Source organism: Salmo trutta, chromosome 1 (genome assembly GCF_901001165.1).
Source record: "Salmo trutta chromosome 1, fSalTru1.1, whole genome shotgun sequence".
Taxonomy (NCBI): domain Eukaryota; kingdom Metazoa; phylum Chordata; class Actinopteri; order Salmoniformes; family Salmonidae; genus Salmo; species Salmo trutta.
In genome coordinates this window covers 70,609,940-70,629,979 of record NC_042957.1, presented here as the reverse complement: position 1 = coordinate 70,629,979, position 20,040 = coordinate 70,609,940, and the positions used below count along the sequence as shown (strand labels likewise).

General features: G+C 42.7%; 1 protein-coding gene across 3 annotated transcripts; it reads left to right on the top strand.

Annotated features, from left to right (window-relative positions):
• The first annotated feature begins 1,267 nt into the window (after positions 1 to 1,267).
• LOC115206636 (cytochrome P450 2K1) lies at positions 1,268 to 19,618 on the top strand. Of its 3 annotated transcripts, XM_029773810.1 has the most exons (9): positions 1,269 to 1,590; positions 2,682 to 2,844; positions 3,910 to 4,059; positions 4,258 to 4,418; positions 8,059 to 8,238; positions 13,284 to 13,425; positions 15,818 to 16,002; positions 18,588 to 18,729; positions 18,822 to 19,618. In XM_029773810.1, exons 1-9 carry the CDS (start codon positions 1,387 to 1,389, stop codon positions 19,007 to 19,009), a joined length of 1,515 nt encoding a protein of 504 aa, XP_029629670.1. In that variant the 5' UTR covers positions 1,269 to 1,386; the 3' UTR covers positions 19,010 to 19,618. The 3 variants fall into 3 exon arrangements, with proteins under 3 accessions (XP_029629678.1, XP_029629686.1, XP_029629670.1); XM_029773818.1 differs by lacking the exon at positions 13,284 to 13,425 and having other exon boundaries at positions 1,268 to 1,590; positions 15,823 to 16,002; XM_029773826.1 differs by lacking the exons at positions 18,588 to 18,729; positions 18,822 to 19,618 and adding an exon at positions 16,077 to 16,334 and having other exon boundaries at positions 1,268 to 1,590.
• Positions 19,619 to 20,040: the final 422 nt, after the last annotated feature.

The following is a 20,040-nucleotide window of genomic DNA, read 5'->3' as shown; positions in this document are numbered from 1 at the left end:
GGGTCAGTCTAGGACAGCAGGGCTCCACACGTCTGGACATGTACGGACGTGTAATTCACTTGTTTACCCCGGGGAACAGTCTAGGACAGCAGGGCGCCACATACATGGACACGTCTGGGGGGGTCAGTCTAGGACAGCAGAGCTCTACATGTCTGGACATGTACGGACGTGTAATTCACTTGTTTACCCCGGGGGTCAGTCTAGGACAGCAGGGCTCCACATGCATGGACAAGTTTGGACATGTACGGAGGTGTAATTTACTTGTTTACCCCTGGGTGACAGTCTAGGACAGCAGGGCTCCACATACATGGACACATCAGGACATGTACGGATGTGTAATTCACTTGTTAAACAAATAAAACATAAAATGTGGAACACTTTCAAGTGTCTAAAAAGTTATTATATATGATTGGAGATGTAAATATACGGTATATCACAAAAGTGAGTACACCCCTCACATTTTTGTAAATATTTGAGTATATTTGAGAATGGGGAGCAGTATAACACACCTGCTCCCCATTCACTCTTGAGACCTTGTAACACTAACGAGTCACATGACACCGGGGAGGGAAAATGGCTAATTGGGCCCAATTTTGATATTTTCACTTAGGGGTGTACTCACTTTTGTTGCCAGCGGTTTAGACATTAATGGCTGTGTGTTGTGTTATTTTGAGGGGACAGCAAATTTACACTGTTATACAAGCTGTACACTCACTACTTTACATTGTAGCCAAGTGTCATTTCTTCAGTGTTGTCACATGAAAAGATATACTCAAATATTTACAAAAATGTGAGGGGTGTACTCACTTTTGTGATATACTGTATGTCAATCAGTAATTTATTAACTTTTTATATGATATTTATAGAGTTTTCAAAGTATATAGACAACAGAGGGGAATTTCTGAAAATCTTTAGCAACACAATCAAATCCCAAATATGATTAGATTTAACCTCATTCTATCTACGTAAGCCTCACCATCCATTTGGTGATGGAATAAAGTTTACATGTGTTAATCTGGTCTATCAGCCTAATTCCATTTCGCCGGGCCTATAAATGCCTTTCGATGTTTTACCTTTTTGGGAAGACCAGGAAACAAATCATATGGAGAGTTTGTCAATGACCTGCAGGTGAGATCATGTGAGTTTCACAATTATATGATATGTCGACAGACCTGCTGGAGTTGCATTGTTTAGCTCCTCCTCTGAGGTTGTACCCTCCCTCTTCTCATCTTGCTCCAATAGGGTGGGGTGGGGAGGTTATACAAATAGCATTCCTTGGAGATCTGTTGTCGTGGAAGTTCTCTGAGCACATACACTTGTTCCATAACGGAGCATTAGTGCGTTGTATTTTTAGCCCAGTATAAGGTGTATGAGCTCAGTTTGAAGATGTCTCTTATAGAAGGTCTTCTGCAGGCATCAAGCACGGTGACACTGCTGGGTACTGTGCTGTTTCTGCTGGTCCTCTACCTCCACTCCTCTGGTTCCAACTCTGAGGAACAGGGGAAGGAGCCTCCAGGACCCAGGCCGCTGCCCCTGCTTGGTAACATGCTCCAGCTGGACCTCAAGAAGCCCTACCACACTCTCTGTGAGGTAAGATGAAGTCATCCGTTGCTTTCAGAACAAAACATGATGAGGTTGATTTGATTTCACCAGGTTTGAAAAGTTCAGTAAGCAAACTGATGAATGAACTCTGGCACATTGCACATGCTTTTAGCTGGTTAATGTTCTATTCTCTAATGTACTTAAGTAGATATGTCCTGCCCAAGTAGCCTGGTCCCAGATGTTTTTTGTTGGGACCAGGCTATGGTCAAAATACTTTCTGACAGTGACCAATGTGTTGCAAGGAAAGAGATTAGGCCACTTTAGAATATTGAAAGTGAAGGGGAATACCTAGTCATTTGTACAACTGAACACATTCAACTGAAATGTGTCTTCCGCATTTAACACAACCCCTCTGAATCAGAGAGGTACGGGGGCCTGCCATAATCGACATCCACGTTTTCGGCGCCCGAGATGCACCCTAGGAATATCCTTTCAAGGATCTTGTTAAAACAGACCTGGGTTCAAATACATAGTGTACTTAAGTATGACATTTTTGTGTTTGACTATTTTCTAATACACAGCCAAAAACAACTACTTCAAATAAAAAAACAAGTAGTTGTAAATACATGCCAATTGTAACAGATGCAGGGAGTCAGTAAGCAGGTGCAGTTAATGACATGACCAGACCTCTGACATGGAAACATAAACAATACTGTCTGATGACTGATAACAAGAGTGCTATATAAAGAGGTAATCAAGGGAGTAATGAAGTCCAGGTGTGACTGAGTCTCAGGTGTGCGTAATGATGGTTGCCAGGTGTGCATAAAGATGGGTTGCCAGGACCAATGATTAGTAGACCGGTGACGTTGGGAGCGGGAGCTTGACACCAATACTTTCCAAATGTATTTCCAATAAAAAACGTTGTCTAAATAATAATTATTTTGTAAGTAATTCAATTACATTGACTGGTATTTGAACCTAGGTCTGACATCAACTGTAAACCACTGTCTTCACGCTATTTCTTGACTGAAACATGTTAAACAAGCAGTATGTGATGTCCAGTTATGTGTTTAGTCATATAGCATTACAAGACATAACTGAGTCTATGGTTTACTTTTATGTATACTTTATCTGTCCAGCTCTCCAAGAAATATGGTTCCATCTTCACGGTTCACTTTGGACCCAAGAAAGTGGTTGTTCTGGCAGGATACAAGACGGTCAAGCAGGCGCTGGTCAACCAGGCAGAGGACTTTGGGGACAGGGACATCACGCCTGTGTTCTATGAGTTCAGCCAAGGACATGGTAATGATATTTTACTCTTATGCTGGCTATGTTCCATTCTTAAAGGGATAGTTCACCCAAATTACAACCTGTTTTATTGATTTCCTTAATAATCTGTAAGCAGTCTATGAACAAGCTAAAACAGCAATCCATGCGTTTGTTCTCCAATGTATGTGTTGGCCACAAATATGAGCATAGGATGAGTCAACAACATTGTGGGTATGAGTTAACAAATTATGAACTTTTAAAAGTGAGATTTTCACCTAATAGTTACTTTAAATAAACTTTATTGAGCTACACAATACATTTCAGACACTTTGAGATGAGTTGGATATGAAATGCATTACAAGCTGTTGAAAGTCTTATTCTAGCCTGGTGGAACAAGTCTGATTGCTTCATTCACCAATCTGTTTTACTGCATGTATCAGCCTGCCCTTTATCCAATAGATTGGCGTTTGGAATAAACCAGAAAATGGTCCAATCAGTACCCTTGCAGAAACAGTGGTTGGGTTTAGGACAACCAATGTTGCCAAATACTGTGCTTGAATTAGGCTGTCCTCTGATTGGTTGAAAGGGATCCAATAGCTGACAAGTTCATTTTGAATAATACCACTCCTTTCTGACATTTCAGGCTAGAATGGTGAATGCAGAGATCAGGCTAGAATGGTGAATGCAGAGATCAGGCTAGGATCAGGCTAGAATGGTGAATGCAGAGATCAGGCTAGAATGGTGAATGCAGAGATCAGGCTAGAATGGTGAATGCAGAGATCAGGCTAGAATGGTGAATGCAGAGATCAGGCTAGAATGGTGAATGCAGAGATCAGGCTAGAATGGTGAATGCAGAGATCAGACTTTCCACAATTCATCAAATGTTCTGACTCTAATCCTCTAATCCTCCTCTGCAAATTATATAAATGTCTAAAATAGTTACAGATGATCATGACCAGAAAGGATGCAGAGATAATTTGGCAGATTATAAAAATATATTTGGTACATGCTCGTTATTAAATGGCATATTATAGTAAATATCATGATTTATTATTATTACACTTTGAATTGTCATGGAAACATCTACGTTCTTTACAGGGATTCTGTTTGCCAATGGAGACTCATGGAAAGAGATGAGGCGCTTTGCCCTGACAAACCTTAGAGACTTTGGGATGGGCAAGAAAGGGAGTGAGGAGAAAATCTTAGAGGAAATTCACTACCTGATTGAAGTGTTGGAAAAACATGAGGGTAAGAATATCAGTATCTCTACACTAGTAGTAAAAGTAGCATGATGTATTTATAGGGGATGCCTAGGCTTAATTGCCTGGTTAAAAATCAGGCTATTTTTAACCACATTATTAGTAAATAGCTAATTGGCTTGCTAAGTGATTGTGTGGGTTCTGGAAAGCTTATTTAGTAATTGATTAGATGTTTTGTCTATTACAGGTAAGGCATTTGACACCACCCAGCCTGTGATTTATGCCGTCTCCAACATTATCTCGGCCATTGTCTATGGCAGCAGGTTTGAATACACTGACCCCCTATTCACAGGCATGGCCGACAGGGCCAATGAGAGTATGTACCTTACAGGTACTGCATCAGCTCAGGTACAGTCTGATTATTCAGACCATTTTGTTTTTACTGTATTTACTGAGTAAATAATGGCTGTCTCAGTGCAATCAATAAAACTAGGAAACAGAAGAGCCTCTTGGGAATTCTTGCAAGTTAAAATGTACATACACAGTTATACTTTACTTGATGTGCCAGTAAACTTATTATAAACCATTATTGTACAGTTTATAACCCATTACTAAGCTGCTTATACATCATTATATACAATATTCATGATGTATACGTTTAACATATCAAATAAAATCCTCATAGCCCAGTCCAACCTCTTCTCTGTCCTGGCACACCAATGGTGGAACCAGCTTCCCCCTGAAGCTAGGACAGCAGAGTCCCTGCCCATCTTCCCCCTGAAGCTAGGACAGCAAAGTCCCTGCCCATCTTCCCCCTGAAGCTAGGACAGCAAAGTCCCTGCCCATCTTCCCCCTGAAGCTAGGCCAGCAGAGTCCCTGCCCATCTTCCCCCTGAAGCTAGGACAGCAGAGTCCCTGCCCATCTTCCCCCTGAAGCTAGGACAGCAGAGTCCCTGCCCATCTTCCCCCTGAAGCTAGGACAGCAGAGTCCCTACCCATCTTCCCCCTGAAGCTAGGACAGCAGAGTCCCTGCCCATCTTCCCCCTGAAGCTAGGACAGCAGGGTCCCTGCCCATCTTCCGAAAGCACCTGAAACTCTACCTCCTCAAAAACAATCTTTAATAAACCCCTCCTCACCCCCCCAAAAAAAGTTTTCTAGCTTTGATTTTACTGATAACTACTTTATTGAGAAAAGTGTACTTACTATGCCTGTGAGATGTGATTGTGTCACCAATCTATCTTAAGATGAATGCACTAACTGTGAATTGCTCTGGATAAGAGTGTTAGCTAAATGGCTAAAATATTTTTTACTATTAATTATATCATTGTAATTATTATATATAATATGGTTACATAATCACTAGTGATGGGCACCAATATACAAAATTATATCAATATCAGTACCATTTTTGTGATTCCGTATCGGTTTGCATAAAATATATTGCAACTGTGTATGTTCACTTTTCTGTTCCCTTCCATGGCTCTTTGAAGTTCAGACAACTGTTTGCAGATTGTCCGTTGGGCCAGTGTCAATAATGTGCGTACTGGGAGCGGAGTCAGGTGCAGGAGAGCAGAGGGCTGTTTACAGGCGCACACTTTATTTTGGCAGGAGAAACCAACAGACAGACAGACAGACGCCACTGCGATGAAAACCTCCAGCCAATATACCAAAGTGCAACATGCGCAAACATTCCCAATAATATGTACAAGCAAATAAACATACCTTGTAAAATAAAACACGGAATAAACGCACACCAGAAATAGCGCGTCAAACCTGACACGTAAACACGAAACAATCTCACACAAAGACATGAGGGGGAACAGAGTAATAAATACATGTAGTGTGATTGGAGAATGAAAACCAGGTGTGCAGGGAACAAATGACAAATGGAGCGGCGATGGCTAGAAAGCCGGTGACGTCGACCGCCAAACGCCGCCCAAACAAGGAGAGGACACTACCCCCCCCCCCCCCCCCCCCCCCTTGACGCGCAGCTCCAGCGGTGAGCCGACACCAGCCTCGGGGACGACCCGGAGGGCGAGGCGTAGGACGATCTGGCCGGCGATGGTGGAACTCCCGCAGCAGTTCAGGGTCCAACACATCCGCTACCGGAACCAAGCACCTCTCCTCCAGACCGTACCCCTCCCACTCCACGAGGTACTGAAGGCCCCTCGCACGACTCCTCGAATCCAGGATGAAACAGACGGAGTACGCCGGGGCCCCCTCAATGTCCAGAGGGGGCGGAGGAACCTCCTGCACCTCAGACTCCTGGAGTGGACCAGCCACCACCGGCCTGAGGAGAGACACATGGAACGAGGGGTTAATATGGTAATCGGGTGAAGCAGTAACCTGTAACATACCTCGTTCACTCTCCTCAGTACTTTAAATGGCCCCACAAACCACGGGCCCAGCTTTCGGCAGGGCAAGTGGAGGGGCAGGTTTCGGGTCGAGAGCCAGACCCTGTCCCCCGGTGCAAACACCGGGGCTTCACTGCGGTGACGGTCCGCGCTGGTCTTTTGGCGCAGCGCGGCCTGCTGGAGGTGACCATGGGCGGCTTCCCATGTCTCCTCCGCACGCCTGAACCAATCGTCCACCGCAGGAGCCTCGGTCTGACTCTGATGCCACGGTGCCAGAACCAGCTGGTACCCCAATACACACTGAAAGGGGGAAAGGTTCGTGGAGGAGTGGCGGAGCGAGTTCTACGCCATCTCTGCCCAGGGCATGAACGCCGCCCACTCCCCCAGCTGGTCCTGGCAATAGGACCGCAGAAACCTGCCCACATCCTGGTTCACTCTTTCCACCTGCCCATTACTCTCGGGGTGGAAACCCGAGGAGAGGCTGATCGAGACCCCAGACGTTACATGAACGCCCTCCAGACTCTCGAAGTGAACTGGGGACCTCGATCAGACACTATATCCTCAGGTACCCTGTAGTGCCGGAAGACGTGTGTAAACAGGGCAGTTTGTAGGGCCGTAGGGAGACCGGGCAGAGGGAGTAGACGACAGGACGACAGGATCGTGGTGTTTCCCTGTGAGGGAGGAAGATCTGTTAGAAAATCCACCAACAGGTATGACCAAGGCCGTTGTGGAACGGGTAAGGGATGTAACTTACCTCTGGGTAGGTGTCTAGGAGCCTTATACTGGGCGCACACCGAGCAGGAGGAAACAAACTCTCATGTCCCGAGCCAAGGTGGGCCACAAGTCCTTCCCAGTCAGACAGCGCACCATCCGACCGAACCCCGGATGACCAGAGGAGGGTGATGTGTGGGCCCAATAGATCAACTGGTCACGGACTGCAGATGGAACGTACTGACGCCCGACGGGACACTGGAGTGGAGTGGGCTCTGTACGCAACACCTGCTCAATGTCCACGTCCAGCTCCCACACGACCGGCGCCACCAGGCAGGAGGCCGGGAAAATGGGAGTCTGATCCATGGGCCGCTCATGTAAACACGAAACAATCTCACACAAAGACATGAGGGGGAACAGAGGAATAAATACATGTAGTGTGATTGGGGAATGAGAACCAGGTGTGCAGGGAACAAGACAAAACAAATGGATAAATGAAAAATGGAGTGGCGATGGCTAGAAAGCCGGTGACGTCGACCGCCGAATGCCGCCCGAACAAGGAGAGGAGCCGACTTCGGCGGAAGTCGTGACAGCCAGGCGTGAATATTCTGGTATTATAATATTGTATTCAAACTGGTTAGTTAGGGAGCCCTATATTATAGGTCCATCAACAGGCAATTCATTTAAATATGCTAAATTGAGAGCCTGTGAGGTCTGTTTGAGGGTTTTGTGTACGCAGGAAAAGTAATGTGTTCTTTTTACAGAATAGTAAAAATAATACACCGACATTACAATATGCCTTGCTCATATCGATATCAAATATTGAATATCACAATTGGTGCTCACAACTAATAATGACACATTTATGCATATGTGTATCACATTTTAATTTATGTATTTAGTAATCTAATCATAGTTGTGGTGTGTTATGTTATAATTAATATAATATTGTTTTATGCGTATTCTACCTGAATCTATGTGTAGATGTACAACATGTTCCCCTGGTTGGGCCCGTGGGTAAACAACCTGACACGTCTGAAAAAGAATATTGCTGATATGAAGATGGATGTGACAGAGCTGGTGAGGGGCCTGAAGGAGACTCTGAACCCTCAGATGTGTAGAGGCTTTGTGGACTCGTTCCTTGTCCGAAAGCAGACCCTGGAGGTATGAAGACTTCATGCAGAATCTGCATCTCACTCATTGATAACAAAGTGTTGCATTAAACCTCTCTAGGGGGTGTGGGACGCTACCGTCCCACCTGGCCAACATCCAGTGAAATTGCAAAGAGAAATACTCATTATAAAAATTCATAAAACATACAACTGTTATACATCGGTTTAAAGATTAACTTCTTGTTAATCCAACCACGGTGTCATGGTTGTCAAAAGGAGGAGCGGACCAAAGTGCAGTGTGTGTGCCGTTCCACATTTTATTTACACTGAGAAACTATGCAATACATAAATAAACTGAATGACAAAAACAACAAACCGTGACGCAGAGGTGAAACATACACTGACTCAAAGATAATCTCCCACAAACCCAGGTGGGAAAAAACCCTGCTTAAGTATGATCTCCAATTAGAGACAACGAGGACCAGCTGCCTCTAATTGGAGATCATCCCAAACAAAACCCCAACATAGAAATACAAAACTAGAACCTGACAACATAGAAATAGAAAACATATTAAAAAAAACTGTCACGCCCTGACCTACTCTACCATAGAAAATAACATCTTTCTATGGTCAGGACGTGACACACGGTGTCAGATTTCAAAAAGGCTTTACGGCGAAAGCATACCATGCGATTATCTGAAAACAGCGCCCAACAGATAAATCATTACAAACAGTTACCAGCCAAGTAGAGGAGTTACACAAGTCAGAAATAGTGATACAATTACTTACCTTTGATGATCTTCATATGGTTGCACTCACAAGACTCCCAATAAATGTTTGTTTTGTTCGATAAAGTCTCTCTTTATATACAAAAACCTCTGTTTTGTTTGTGCATTTTGTTCAGTAATCCACAGGCTCAAAGGCAGTCACAACAGACAGACGAAAAATCCGAAAAGTATCAGTAAAGTTCGTAGAAAAATGTCAAACGATGTTTATAATCAATCCTCAGGTTGTTTTTAGTCATAATAATCTAACATTTCAACCAGACAAAAGCTTTGTCAATATAAAAGGAAAACAAGAAAGGCGTGCTCTCGGTCGCGGGCATGAAAAACCTCTGGGACACTGAATGGTCCACTCATTCAAAGTGGTCTTACTCCCTCATTTTTCGGAATACAAGCCTGAAACCATTTCTAAAGACTGTTGACATCTAGTGGAAGCCATAGGAAGTGCAATTTGAGTCCTAAGTCAATGGATACTGTAATGGCATTCAATAGAAAACTACAAAAATAAAACAATCCACTTTCTGGATGGATTTTTTTCAGGTTTTTGCCTGCCATATCGGTTCTGTTATACTCACAGACATTTGGAAACTTTAGAGTGTTTTCTATCCAAATCTACCAATTATATACATATCCTAGCTTCTGGGCCTGAGTAGCAGGCAGTTTACTTTGGGCACACTTTTCATCCGGAGGGTTGAAAATAGTGCCCCCTACCCTAGGGGGGTTAATATTGCTCGGTATGACTACACAGAATATAATTAATCAATGAGGTCCAAGGGGGTGTGGTATATGGTCAATTTACCACAGCTAAGGCACTGCATGATGCGAAGTGCAGTGCCTGTATACAGTCCTTGTATATTGGCCATATTCCACAAAACCCAGAGGTGCCTTGTTGGTGTTATAAACTTGTTACCAACATAATTAGAACAGTAAATGAGTAATTTTGCATCACACCTGTTGTATATTGTCTAAGTTACCAAGACATTCGGACAATCAGTATCCAGGAACCAAACTGTCGGGTTTATAATACTTATTACGCCACCTTGTGGTTCACTTTACTGCCAAAAAACACAACTAACTTGAGTTGTCCAACACTAACATCCCACTGGGCACAGACGTCAATTCAACATCTATTCGACGTTGATTCAACATAATTTAATTAAAATGACGTGGAAACAATGTTGATTCAACCAGTTTGACTAAATGCCAGTTGAAGGAGGATCTAACTAGTTCTCTATGTCAGTAGAATCACATGTAAACTCAAACACTAAAACAGTTCCTCAAGCTGATTTAAAAGAATGTGTTGATTATCTTTTTTTTTGTTATTTTCCATAATATGTCTATCTCTAAGCTACACAGGAGAGGGGTAAAAATAGCCCATATTAATATATGTAGCCTTAGAAATAAGGTTAATACAATGAATAACTTGCTAACATCAGATATATATTCATATATTAGCCATTTATGAGACTCTATAAAATTCATTTGATACATCATTAGCAATACAATTATATAACATCTACAGAAGACACAGGAATACGTATGGGTGAGTTGTTGCTGTACATATTCAAAGCCATATCCCTGTAATGCTTAAAGAGGATCTCATGTCAAGTGTTATTGAAGTGTTGTGGTTGCAGGTTCACCTGCCTCCTCTAAAGCCTATTGTAGTGTAGCTCCTATAGGCCACCAAGTTCTAACTGTCAGTATCCAGATAATGTGTGTGAAATGCTTGATGGGGGCTCCCGAGTGGCGCAGCGGTCTAAGGCACTCCATATCAGTGCTAGAGGCGTCACTACAGACCCTGGTTTGATTCCAGGCTGTTTCACAACCGGCCTTGATTGGAGTCCCATAGGGCGACGCACAATTGGGCCAACATTGTTAGGGTTTGGCCGGGGTATGCCGTCATTGTAAATAAGAATTTGTTCTGGTTAAATAAAAAAATTGTGTATGTGATATAAACAGAGAGGTTTACTATCTTGGGGACCTGAATATTGACTGGTTGTCATCAAGCTCTCCGCTGAAGAGGAAGCATCTCACTGTAACCAGTGACTGTAATCTGGTTCAGGTTATTAATCAACCTACTAGGGTGTTTACAAACAGAACAGGAACGATCATCCACATGCACTGTATTGATTACATTTTTACTAATAATATGGATCACAATATCCGGTGGCTATATCCAGGAAAGCAAAGCTTCTAAAAGATGGACTAAAATAGTGTATGAGATCATACAAAAGATTTTCAATTCAAATGAAGTTGTTTTAGTCACGTGCCGAATACAACCGGTGTAGACCTTACAGTGAAATGCGTACTTACAAACCCTTAATCAACAATGCCGTTTTAAGAAGAAGAAAAAAATACATTTTGCTGTGACTCTTATGTGGATGATGTCAAATATTTGTTGGTCTGATGTGATTAATAAGGAGCATCCAGACGCTGCACTTGATGTATTTATGAAATTGCTTCTTCTAGTTATTGATAAACATGTACCTTTTAAGAAACTGGCTCCATGGATTGATGAGGAATTGAAAAACTGTATGGTTGAGAAAGATGGGGCAGAAGGAGTGGCTAATAAGTCTGGCTGTACATCTGACTTACTGCAAATTGAGAAATAATGTGACTAAACTCAACAAAGAGTAGACACTGTATTATGAAGCCAAGATCAAGGATATAAAGAATGATGGGGGGTTAAAACTTTGGAGTACTTTAAATTGGGGCGGCAGGCAGCCTAGTGGTTAGAGCGTTGGACCAGGAACTGAAAGGTAGCTGGATTGAATCCCCAAGCTGACCAAGTAAAAATCTGTCGTTCTGCCCCTGAACAAGGCAGTTAACACGCTCTTCCCCAGTAGGCCGTCATTGTAAATAAGAATTTGTTCTTAACTGACTTGCCTAGTTATATAAATAAAAGGAAATTATGGGCAGAAAGACACATTTTATTAAAATGTAAATAGAATCAGATGGCTTATTTATCACAACCATTTGATGTTGCCAATTCTTTTAATGATAACTTCATTCATTGGCATGGTGGCAAACTTAGGCAGGAAATAACAGCAAACTGTGAGCTAACATATTCATGCATAAAAAAAACACAATGAAAGAAAATCATTGTAAGTTTGAATTTTGTAAAGTTAGTGTGGGAGAGGTGAAGAAATGATTGTCGATCAATAATGACAAACCTCCTGGCATTGACAACTGTCATGTCTTTAATCTGAGCCTAGAGAAGTGTTTGTCCTCAGGCCTGGTTCTAACAGCCAACAAATTAGCTTACTGCCAGCTTTTAGCAAACTGTTGGAAAAAATGGTGTTTGGCCAAATACAATGCTATTTCGCTGTAAACAAATGAAGACTTTCGGAATGCTTATAGAGAAGGCCACTGAACATGCACTGGCACAAATGGCTGATGATTGGTTGATAGAAATGTAGAATAAAAAGATTTCAGTGCAGCCTTTAATACTAGTGACCATAACGTGTTGAAAAATCGTATGTGTTATGGCTTTTCAACCTCTGCCATAATGTAGATTCAGAGCTATCTATCTAATAGAACCCAAGGGGTTTTCTTTAATGGAAGCTTCTCTAATGTTGAACATGTAAAGTGTGGTGTACTGCATGGCAGCTCTCTTGGCCCTCTACTCTTTTCTATTTTTATGACCTGCCACTGGCATTAAACAAAGCCTGTGTCCATGTAAGCTGATGATTCAACCCGTCAGCAATCACAGCTAGTGAAATCACTGCAACACTAAACAAAGAGCTGCAGTCAGTTTGAGAATGGGTGGCCAGTAATAAACTGGTCCTGAACATCTCCAAAATGAAGCATTGTATTGATACAAATCATTCCCTAAGTTCTGGACATCAGCTGAATCTGGTAATTAATGGTGTGGCTGCTACTTGGTGTTATTTTAGATTGTAAACTCTCATGGTCAGCACATATTGATTCAATGATTGTAAAGATTTGAAGAGGACTGTCCATGATAAATAGATGCTCTGCTTTTTTCAATCAATCAAATGTATTTATAAAGCCCTTCTTACATCAGCTGATGTCACAAGGTGCTGTAAAGAAACCCGGACAAAAACCCCAAACAGCAAACAATCCAGGTGTAGAAGCACCACTCTCCACAAAGCAAGCTCTAGTTTGATCTTATCTTAATTATTGTCCAGTTTAAAGAAGGGCCAACTTAAGCTGCCTAGAACAGCGTGGCACATTTATCTCTTCATTGTAATCAGAGGGCTAACATCAATACTATGCATGCCAGTTTCTCTTGGCTAAGAGTTGAGGAAAGACTGTACATAACTCATGTCATCTGCGGGTCTGTTTCTGTTAGGAATCTGGCAATATGGATTCTCTCTACCATGACGACAACCTGGTAATTAGTGTTACTAACCTGTTTGGTGCTGGTACCGACACCACCGGGACAACCCTGCGCTGGGGTCTACTGCTAATGGCCAAGTACCCCCATATACAGGGTAAGGATTGATATAAACACAAACGCATGCACGCACACTCACCACAGGAGGCTGCTGAGGGGAGGACGGCTCATAATAATGGCTGGAATGGAGTGGTATCAAAAATATGGAAACCATGTCTTCGATTCCGTTCCAGCCATTATTATGAGCCCGTCCTCCCCAATTAAGGTGCCACCTGTGACACACAGACATGAAACAGTAAAGCACTCATGGTGTTAAGTTATAAACATTGGCAAAGAGCCAGATTGAAGAATATATTATGAAACTAGATAAGGATGGCTTGATTAATGAAGGTTAAACGTTAACTCAGGTTTATACGCTGAGTGTACAAAACATTAGGAACATCTTCCTCAGAACCGCCTCAATTCATTGGTGCATGGACTCTAGAAGGTATCGAAAGCATTCCACAGAGATGCTGGCCCATGTTGAATCCAATGCTTTCCACAGTTGTGTCAAGTTGGCTGGATGTCCTTTGGGTGGTGGACCATTCTTGATACACACGAGAAACTGTTGAGTGGGAAAAACCCAGCGGCGTTGCAGTTCTTGACACAAACCGATGCACTTGGCACCTTCACCATACCCCGTTCAAAGGCATTTAAATCTTCTGTCTTGCCCATTCACTCTCTGAATGGAACGCAAAGACAATCCTTGTCGCAAGACCCACTGGTTGACGCTTATTTATAAAACCCTCTTAAGCCTCACTCCCCCATCTGAGATATCTACTGCAGCCCTCATCCTCCACATACAACACCTGTTCTGCCAGTCACATTCTGTTAAAGGTCCCCAAAGCGCACACATCCTTGGGTCGCTCATCTTTTCAGTTCGCTGCAGCTAGCGACTGGAACAAGCTGCAACAAACACTCAAACTGGACAGTGTTATCTCAATCTCTTCATTCAAAGACTCAATCATGGACAGTCTTACTGACAGTGGCTGCTTTGTGTGATGTATTGGTCTCTACCTTGCTCTTTGTGCTGTTGTCTGTGCCCAATAATGTTAGTACCATGTTTTGTGCTGCTACCATGCTGTGTTGTCATCTTAGTTCTCTCTTTATGTTGTGTTGTCCTATATTTATATTTTATTTATTTTTAATCCCAACCCCCGTCCCCGCTGGAGGCCTTTTGGTAGGCCGTCATTGTAAATAAGAATTTGTTCTTAACAGACTTGCCTAGTTAAATAAAGTCTCAATTGTCTTGAGGCTTAAAAATCCTTTGTTAACCTGTCTCCTCCCCTTCATTTACACCGATTGAAGTGGATTTAACAAGAGACAGTAAGAGATCCTAGCTTTCACCTGTTCAGTCTGTCATGGAAAGAAGAGCAGGTGTTAATGTTTTGTATACTCAGTGTACATTTCGCTGTATTAACCTCTCTTGGGTAGGGGGCAGTATTTTCACCTCCGGATGAAAAGCGTGCCCAAAGTAAACTGCCTGCTACTCAGGCCCAGAAGCTAGGATATGCATATAATTGGTAGATTTGGATAGAAAACACTAAAGTTTCTAAAACTGTTAAAATAATGTCTGGGAGTATAACAGAGCTGATTTGGCAGGCGAAACCCCGAGGACAAACCATCCAGGGAAATAAAATTGAGGTCATAGGATTTTTCAATGGGTGTCTATGGGATACCCTTATTATTAGGAACTATGGCTTCCACTAGACGTCAACAGTCTTTAGAAATTGTTTGATGTTTTTCTTTTGAGAAATGAAGAAGTAGTTCTATTCATTGTAAGTGTCACTACTGTTTTGGTGCACGTGAACTGGAGCGCGCTACACGTTGTTTTTATCCGGAATTAGAAACAGTTTATTCCGTCTTAAATTTTATCGATTATTTACGTTTTAGGGTACCTGAGGTTGGATTAGGAACGTTGTTTGAAATGTTTGGACCAAGTTTACAGGTAACTTATTAAATACTTTGTAGGCATGTTGGGCGAGTTGAAACCGGTGTATTTCTGAATCAAATGCGCCAAATAAATTGACATATTTGGTACATAAAGAAGGACATTATTGAACAAAAGGACCATTTGTGATGTTTCTGGGACATTTTGGAGTGCCAAATTAAGAAGATCTTCAAAGGTAAGGCATTCATTATATGGCTATTTCTGACTTTTGTGGTGCACCTGCCTGGTTGAAATATGATTTTCATGTGTTTGTATGCGGGGCGCTGTCCTCAGATAATCGCATGGTTTGCTTTCGCCGTAAAGCATTTTTGAAATCTGACACAGAGGCTGTATTAACAAGAAGTTAAGCTTTATTTTGATGTATAACACATACATTTTCAAGAATGTTAAATATTTGAATTTAATATTTATGAATTTTGCGCTCTGCAATTTCACAGGATAATGGCCAGGTGGAATGCTACCGTCCCACCTGCCCATAAGAAGTTCCTTTCTGTCTTAGACCAGGTCCAGGAGGAGATCAGCAGGGTCATAGGAAGTCGTCAGCCCTTGGTAGAGGACAGGAAGAACCTACCCTACACTGATGCGGTGATCCATGAGACCCAGAGACTGGCTAACATTGTACCCATGGCCATCCCTCACACCACCAGCCGAGATGTCACCTTCCAGGGATATTTCATCAAAAAGGTCAGATACCTGGATATCCAAATCTCTTTGTTTATTTTGTGACCAACTTCATATTGTCTTCTTTTTTTCTGAAGGGAGGATACAGGCTCAAAAAACAATAAAAGAAATGCATACAAAGAGAAGCCCAATCCATTCCCCCCTTCAGTCCCTATCCAACTGCCCGCATCCTCCTTCCCCACCTGGAAACCATGCCTCCCACCCCGCCTGTATAAATTGATGGTTGGGATTACAGGATGCCAAGGTCATATTTGTCTATTGTAACGTGTGAGCTGGGAGTCGGGAAGCAAGTTCAGGGAGTTAATCATTTAATCAATAAACTAAACATAATACAAGAACGAACAACGCACAGACATGAAACTGAAACAATAACGCCTGGGAAGGAACCGAAGGGAATGATATATGGAAGGTAATCAGGCAGGTGATGGTGTCCAGGTGAGTCTGAGGTGCTGGTGCACGTAATGATGGTGATAGGTGTGTGTGTGTGTGTAATAATGAGAAGCCTGGTGACCTAGTGCGCCGGAGAGGGAGTACACGGTGTCACTATATTCTGTTCCTGTTAAAGAATTGTTCAGATTGAATTAGATCTGTGGACCATACTTTTTTAATGGCTAGCTCAGAATGAGCTTTCCAAAAGTTGTTTATAAATTATAGAGATCAGTCCTTTTGGGAGCCCAGAAAATGTATATATAAATCCATCACTGGATGGTTTGGTAGTTGGGGTTTCCCAAGGGACTCCGTAGACCAGCATAGCTGACTTTAGTTGTAAATATAGAAAAAAGGAGTTGCCTGGTAATGTGTATGTATCTTTCAAATCTTGGAATGTTCTCAAACCATTACTGTCCATGATATTGGTAAGGATTCCACATTTGGGGGATGCAAAAAGACGGCATCCAGATCACAACACATTATTGTGAAATATTGGAGTATGGGCATGCCATAAATATACACTGCTCAAAAAAATAAAGGGAACACTTAAACAACACAATGTAACTGCAAGTCAATCACACTTCTGTGAAATTAAACTGTCCACTTAGGAAGCAACACTGATTGACAATAAATGTCACATGCTGTTGTGCAAATGGAATAGACAACAGGTGGAAATTATAGGCAATTAGCAAGACACCCCCAATAAAGGAGTGGTTCTGCAGGTGGTGACACAGACCACTTTTCAGTTCCTATGCTTCCTGGCTGATGTTTTGGTCACTTTTGAATGCTGGCGGTGCTTTCACTCTAGTGGTAGCATGAGACGGAGTCTACAACCCACACAAGTGGCTCAGGTAGTGCAGCTCATCCAGGATGGCACATCAATGCGAGCTGTGGCAAGAAGGTTTGCTGTGTCTGTCAGCGTAGTGTCCAGAGCATGGAGGCGCTACCAGGAGACAGGCCAGTACATCAGGAGACGTGGAGGAGGCCGTAGGAGGGCAACAACCCAGCAGCAGGACCGCTACCTCCGCCTTTGTGCAAGGACGAGCAGGAGAAGCACTGCCAGAGCCCTGCAAAATGACCTCCAGCAGGCAACAAATGTGCATGTGTCTGCTCAAACGGTCAGAAACAGACTCCATGAGGGCCCGACGTCCACAGGTGGGGGTTGTGCTTACAGCCCAACACCGTGCAGGACGTTTGGCATTTGCCAGAGAACACCAAGATTGGCAAATTCGCCACTGGCGCCCTGTGCTCTTCACAGATGAAAGCAGGTTCACACTGAGCAAATGAGAGACGTGACAGAGTCTGGAGACGCCGTGGAGAACGTTCTGCTGCCTGCAACATCGTCCAGCATGACCGGTTTGGCGGTGGGTCAGCCCTCCATGTGCTCGCCAGAGGTAGCCTGACTGCCATTAGGTACCGAGATGAGATCCTCAGACCCCTTGTGAGACCATATGCTGGTGCGGTTGGCCATGGGTTCCTCCTAATGCAAGACAATGGTAGACCTCATGTGGCTGGAGTGTGTCAGCAGTTCCTGCAAGAGGAAGGCATTGATGCTATGGACTGGCCCGCCCGTTCCCCAGACCTGAATCCAATTGAGCACATCTGGGACATCATGTCTCGCTCCATCCACCAACACCACGTTGCACCAGACTGTCCAGGAGTTGGCGGATGCTTTAGTCCAGGTCTGGGAGGAGATCCCTCAGGAGACTATCTGCCACCTCATCAGGAGCATGCCCAGGCATTGTAGGGAGGTCATACAGGCACGTGGAGTCCACACACACTACTGAGCCTCATTTTCACTTGTTTTAAGGACATTAAATCAAAGTTGGATCAGCCTGTAGTGTGGTTTTCCACTTTATTTTTGAGTGTGACTCCAAATCCAGACCTCCATGGGTTGATAAATTGGATTTCCATTGATTATTTTTGTGTGATTTTGTTGTAAGCACATTCAACTATGTAAAGAAAAAACTATTTAATAAGATTATTTCTTTCATTCAGATCTAGGATGTGTTGTTTAAGTGTTCCCTTTATTTTTTTGAGCAGTATATATTTCTGCCTGAAGTTGCAATCCACTCCTTTTGAGTGTGCACATTTATTAAACCAATTTTCATCACTTTTACTTTGAAAATAAGGGGTCCTATGCTTCACCTTTACTGCAGGGGACATCTGTGATTCCTCTACTGACGTCGGTTCTACAGGACGATAGCGAATGGGAGAGCCCCCACACCTTTACCCCCTCCCACTTTCTCGATGAGCACGGAGGATTTGTCAAGAGGGACGCCTTCATGGCCTTCTCTGCAGGTATATTAACTTCATTATATAGCCAATTATTTCATTGCAAGAAGTAGAACAATTCTGGTAGCCTTTTTCTATATCTTTGGTCTCTCTCGCAGGTCATAGGGTGTGTCTGGGGGAGGGTCTGGCCAGGATGGAGCTCTTCCTCTTCTTCACCTCCCTGTTGCAGCGCTTTCGTTTCTCTCCTCCTCCTGGAGTAACAGAGGATGATCTGGACCTCACACCATCCGTGGGGTTCACCCTCAACCCTTCACCTCACCAGCTCTGTGCTGTGAGCCGGCTCTGAGATTTGAACATGAAAATATTGGTGGGGCAAACTCAACCACAAAAGCTAATATGCATCGAAACCACTACACATGAAATGCCCCATTCTAATAAATAATCCCAGAAATGAGTTTGTGCGACACACACAAACATTATTATATTTAGTTTATGATCGGTTCATAGGCTACTTCCAATATCTTTTTACATCTAATTACAGGAAGACTACAGTAGTCGAACATATTTTTATAGAGTGAAGTCTATTTTACTTCATTTTCAGCATTGGTCTGCAGTATTGCTAAATTTGTTAGAGTATTGGGACGCAGTCCAACACGTTCTGAAGGTAGTTGCATCCGCCTGCCTGTTAATAAGATATTCCTGTTAAGAATAAAGCAACAAAGTTTATAAAGCTTCTCCTTCGTTTCAATCATTGCATCGTAAGTTCCATGGGTTATTAAATCAGGGTCTTATCCTGTTTTAACAGTGCCTATTAAAACAGGATAAATCCATTAGAATTCAATAGCTTTTTTGACAACACCCCTTCGGATTTGAACGAAACCTTCCATACATATTTGCCCATTGTTAAAGTGCACAGAAAGTGACTTATTAAATAAATATTTTTGTTCCCAAGAAATTTGACAACTGGGTTTGTAGATAAACCAAATGTATATGTTGCTGGTATGTACCCGCCCCCCTGCTGCCATGGCGGATGCTATTGTTGCTATTTCTGAGTGTTTAACACCTTTTCTGTCCTCGGAGTTGGTCATTTTGGGAGAGTTGAATCTGGATTAGCTATCCCTGGCTTCAGATCAATTTAATATGCATAGATTTTTATCTTACTCAATTGATCTCAAAACCCACATGGCCCTGTTAACTCTTCATTGATTGAGTTAATTCTTACTAATAACCCCCATAAATATTTGTGTAGTGGAGTATTTGCATATGATCTCAGTGATAATTGTCCCATAGGATGTATTAGAGATACGAAATGGCAAAATACTAATCAGGGTTGAATTAAGAATAAAAAAAAAAATTCTGCTTAAGGGTTTTTACATG

Excerpts from the sequence above, each read along its gene's own strand:
- LOC115206636 (XM_029773810.1), top strand. The coding sequence starts at position 1,387 with ATGTCTCTTATAGAAGGTCTTCTGCAGGCATCAAGCACGGTGACACTG. Across the intron at positions 13,426-15,817 it reads CAAGTACCCCCATATACAGG|ACCAGGTCCAGGAGGAGATC; the intron begins GTAAGGATTGAT and ends TTTCTGTCTTAG. Across the intron at positions 18,730-18,821 it reads CTTCATGGCCTTCTCTGCAG|GTCATAGGGTGTGTCTGGGG; the intron begins GTATATTAACTT and ends TCTCTCTCGCAG.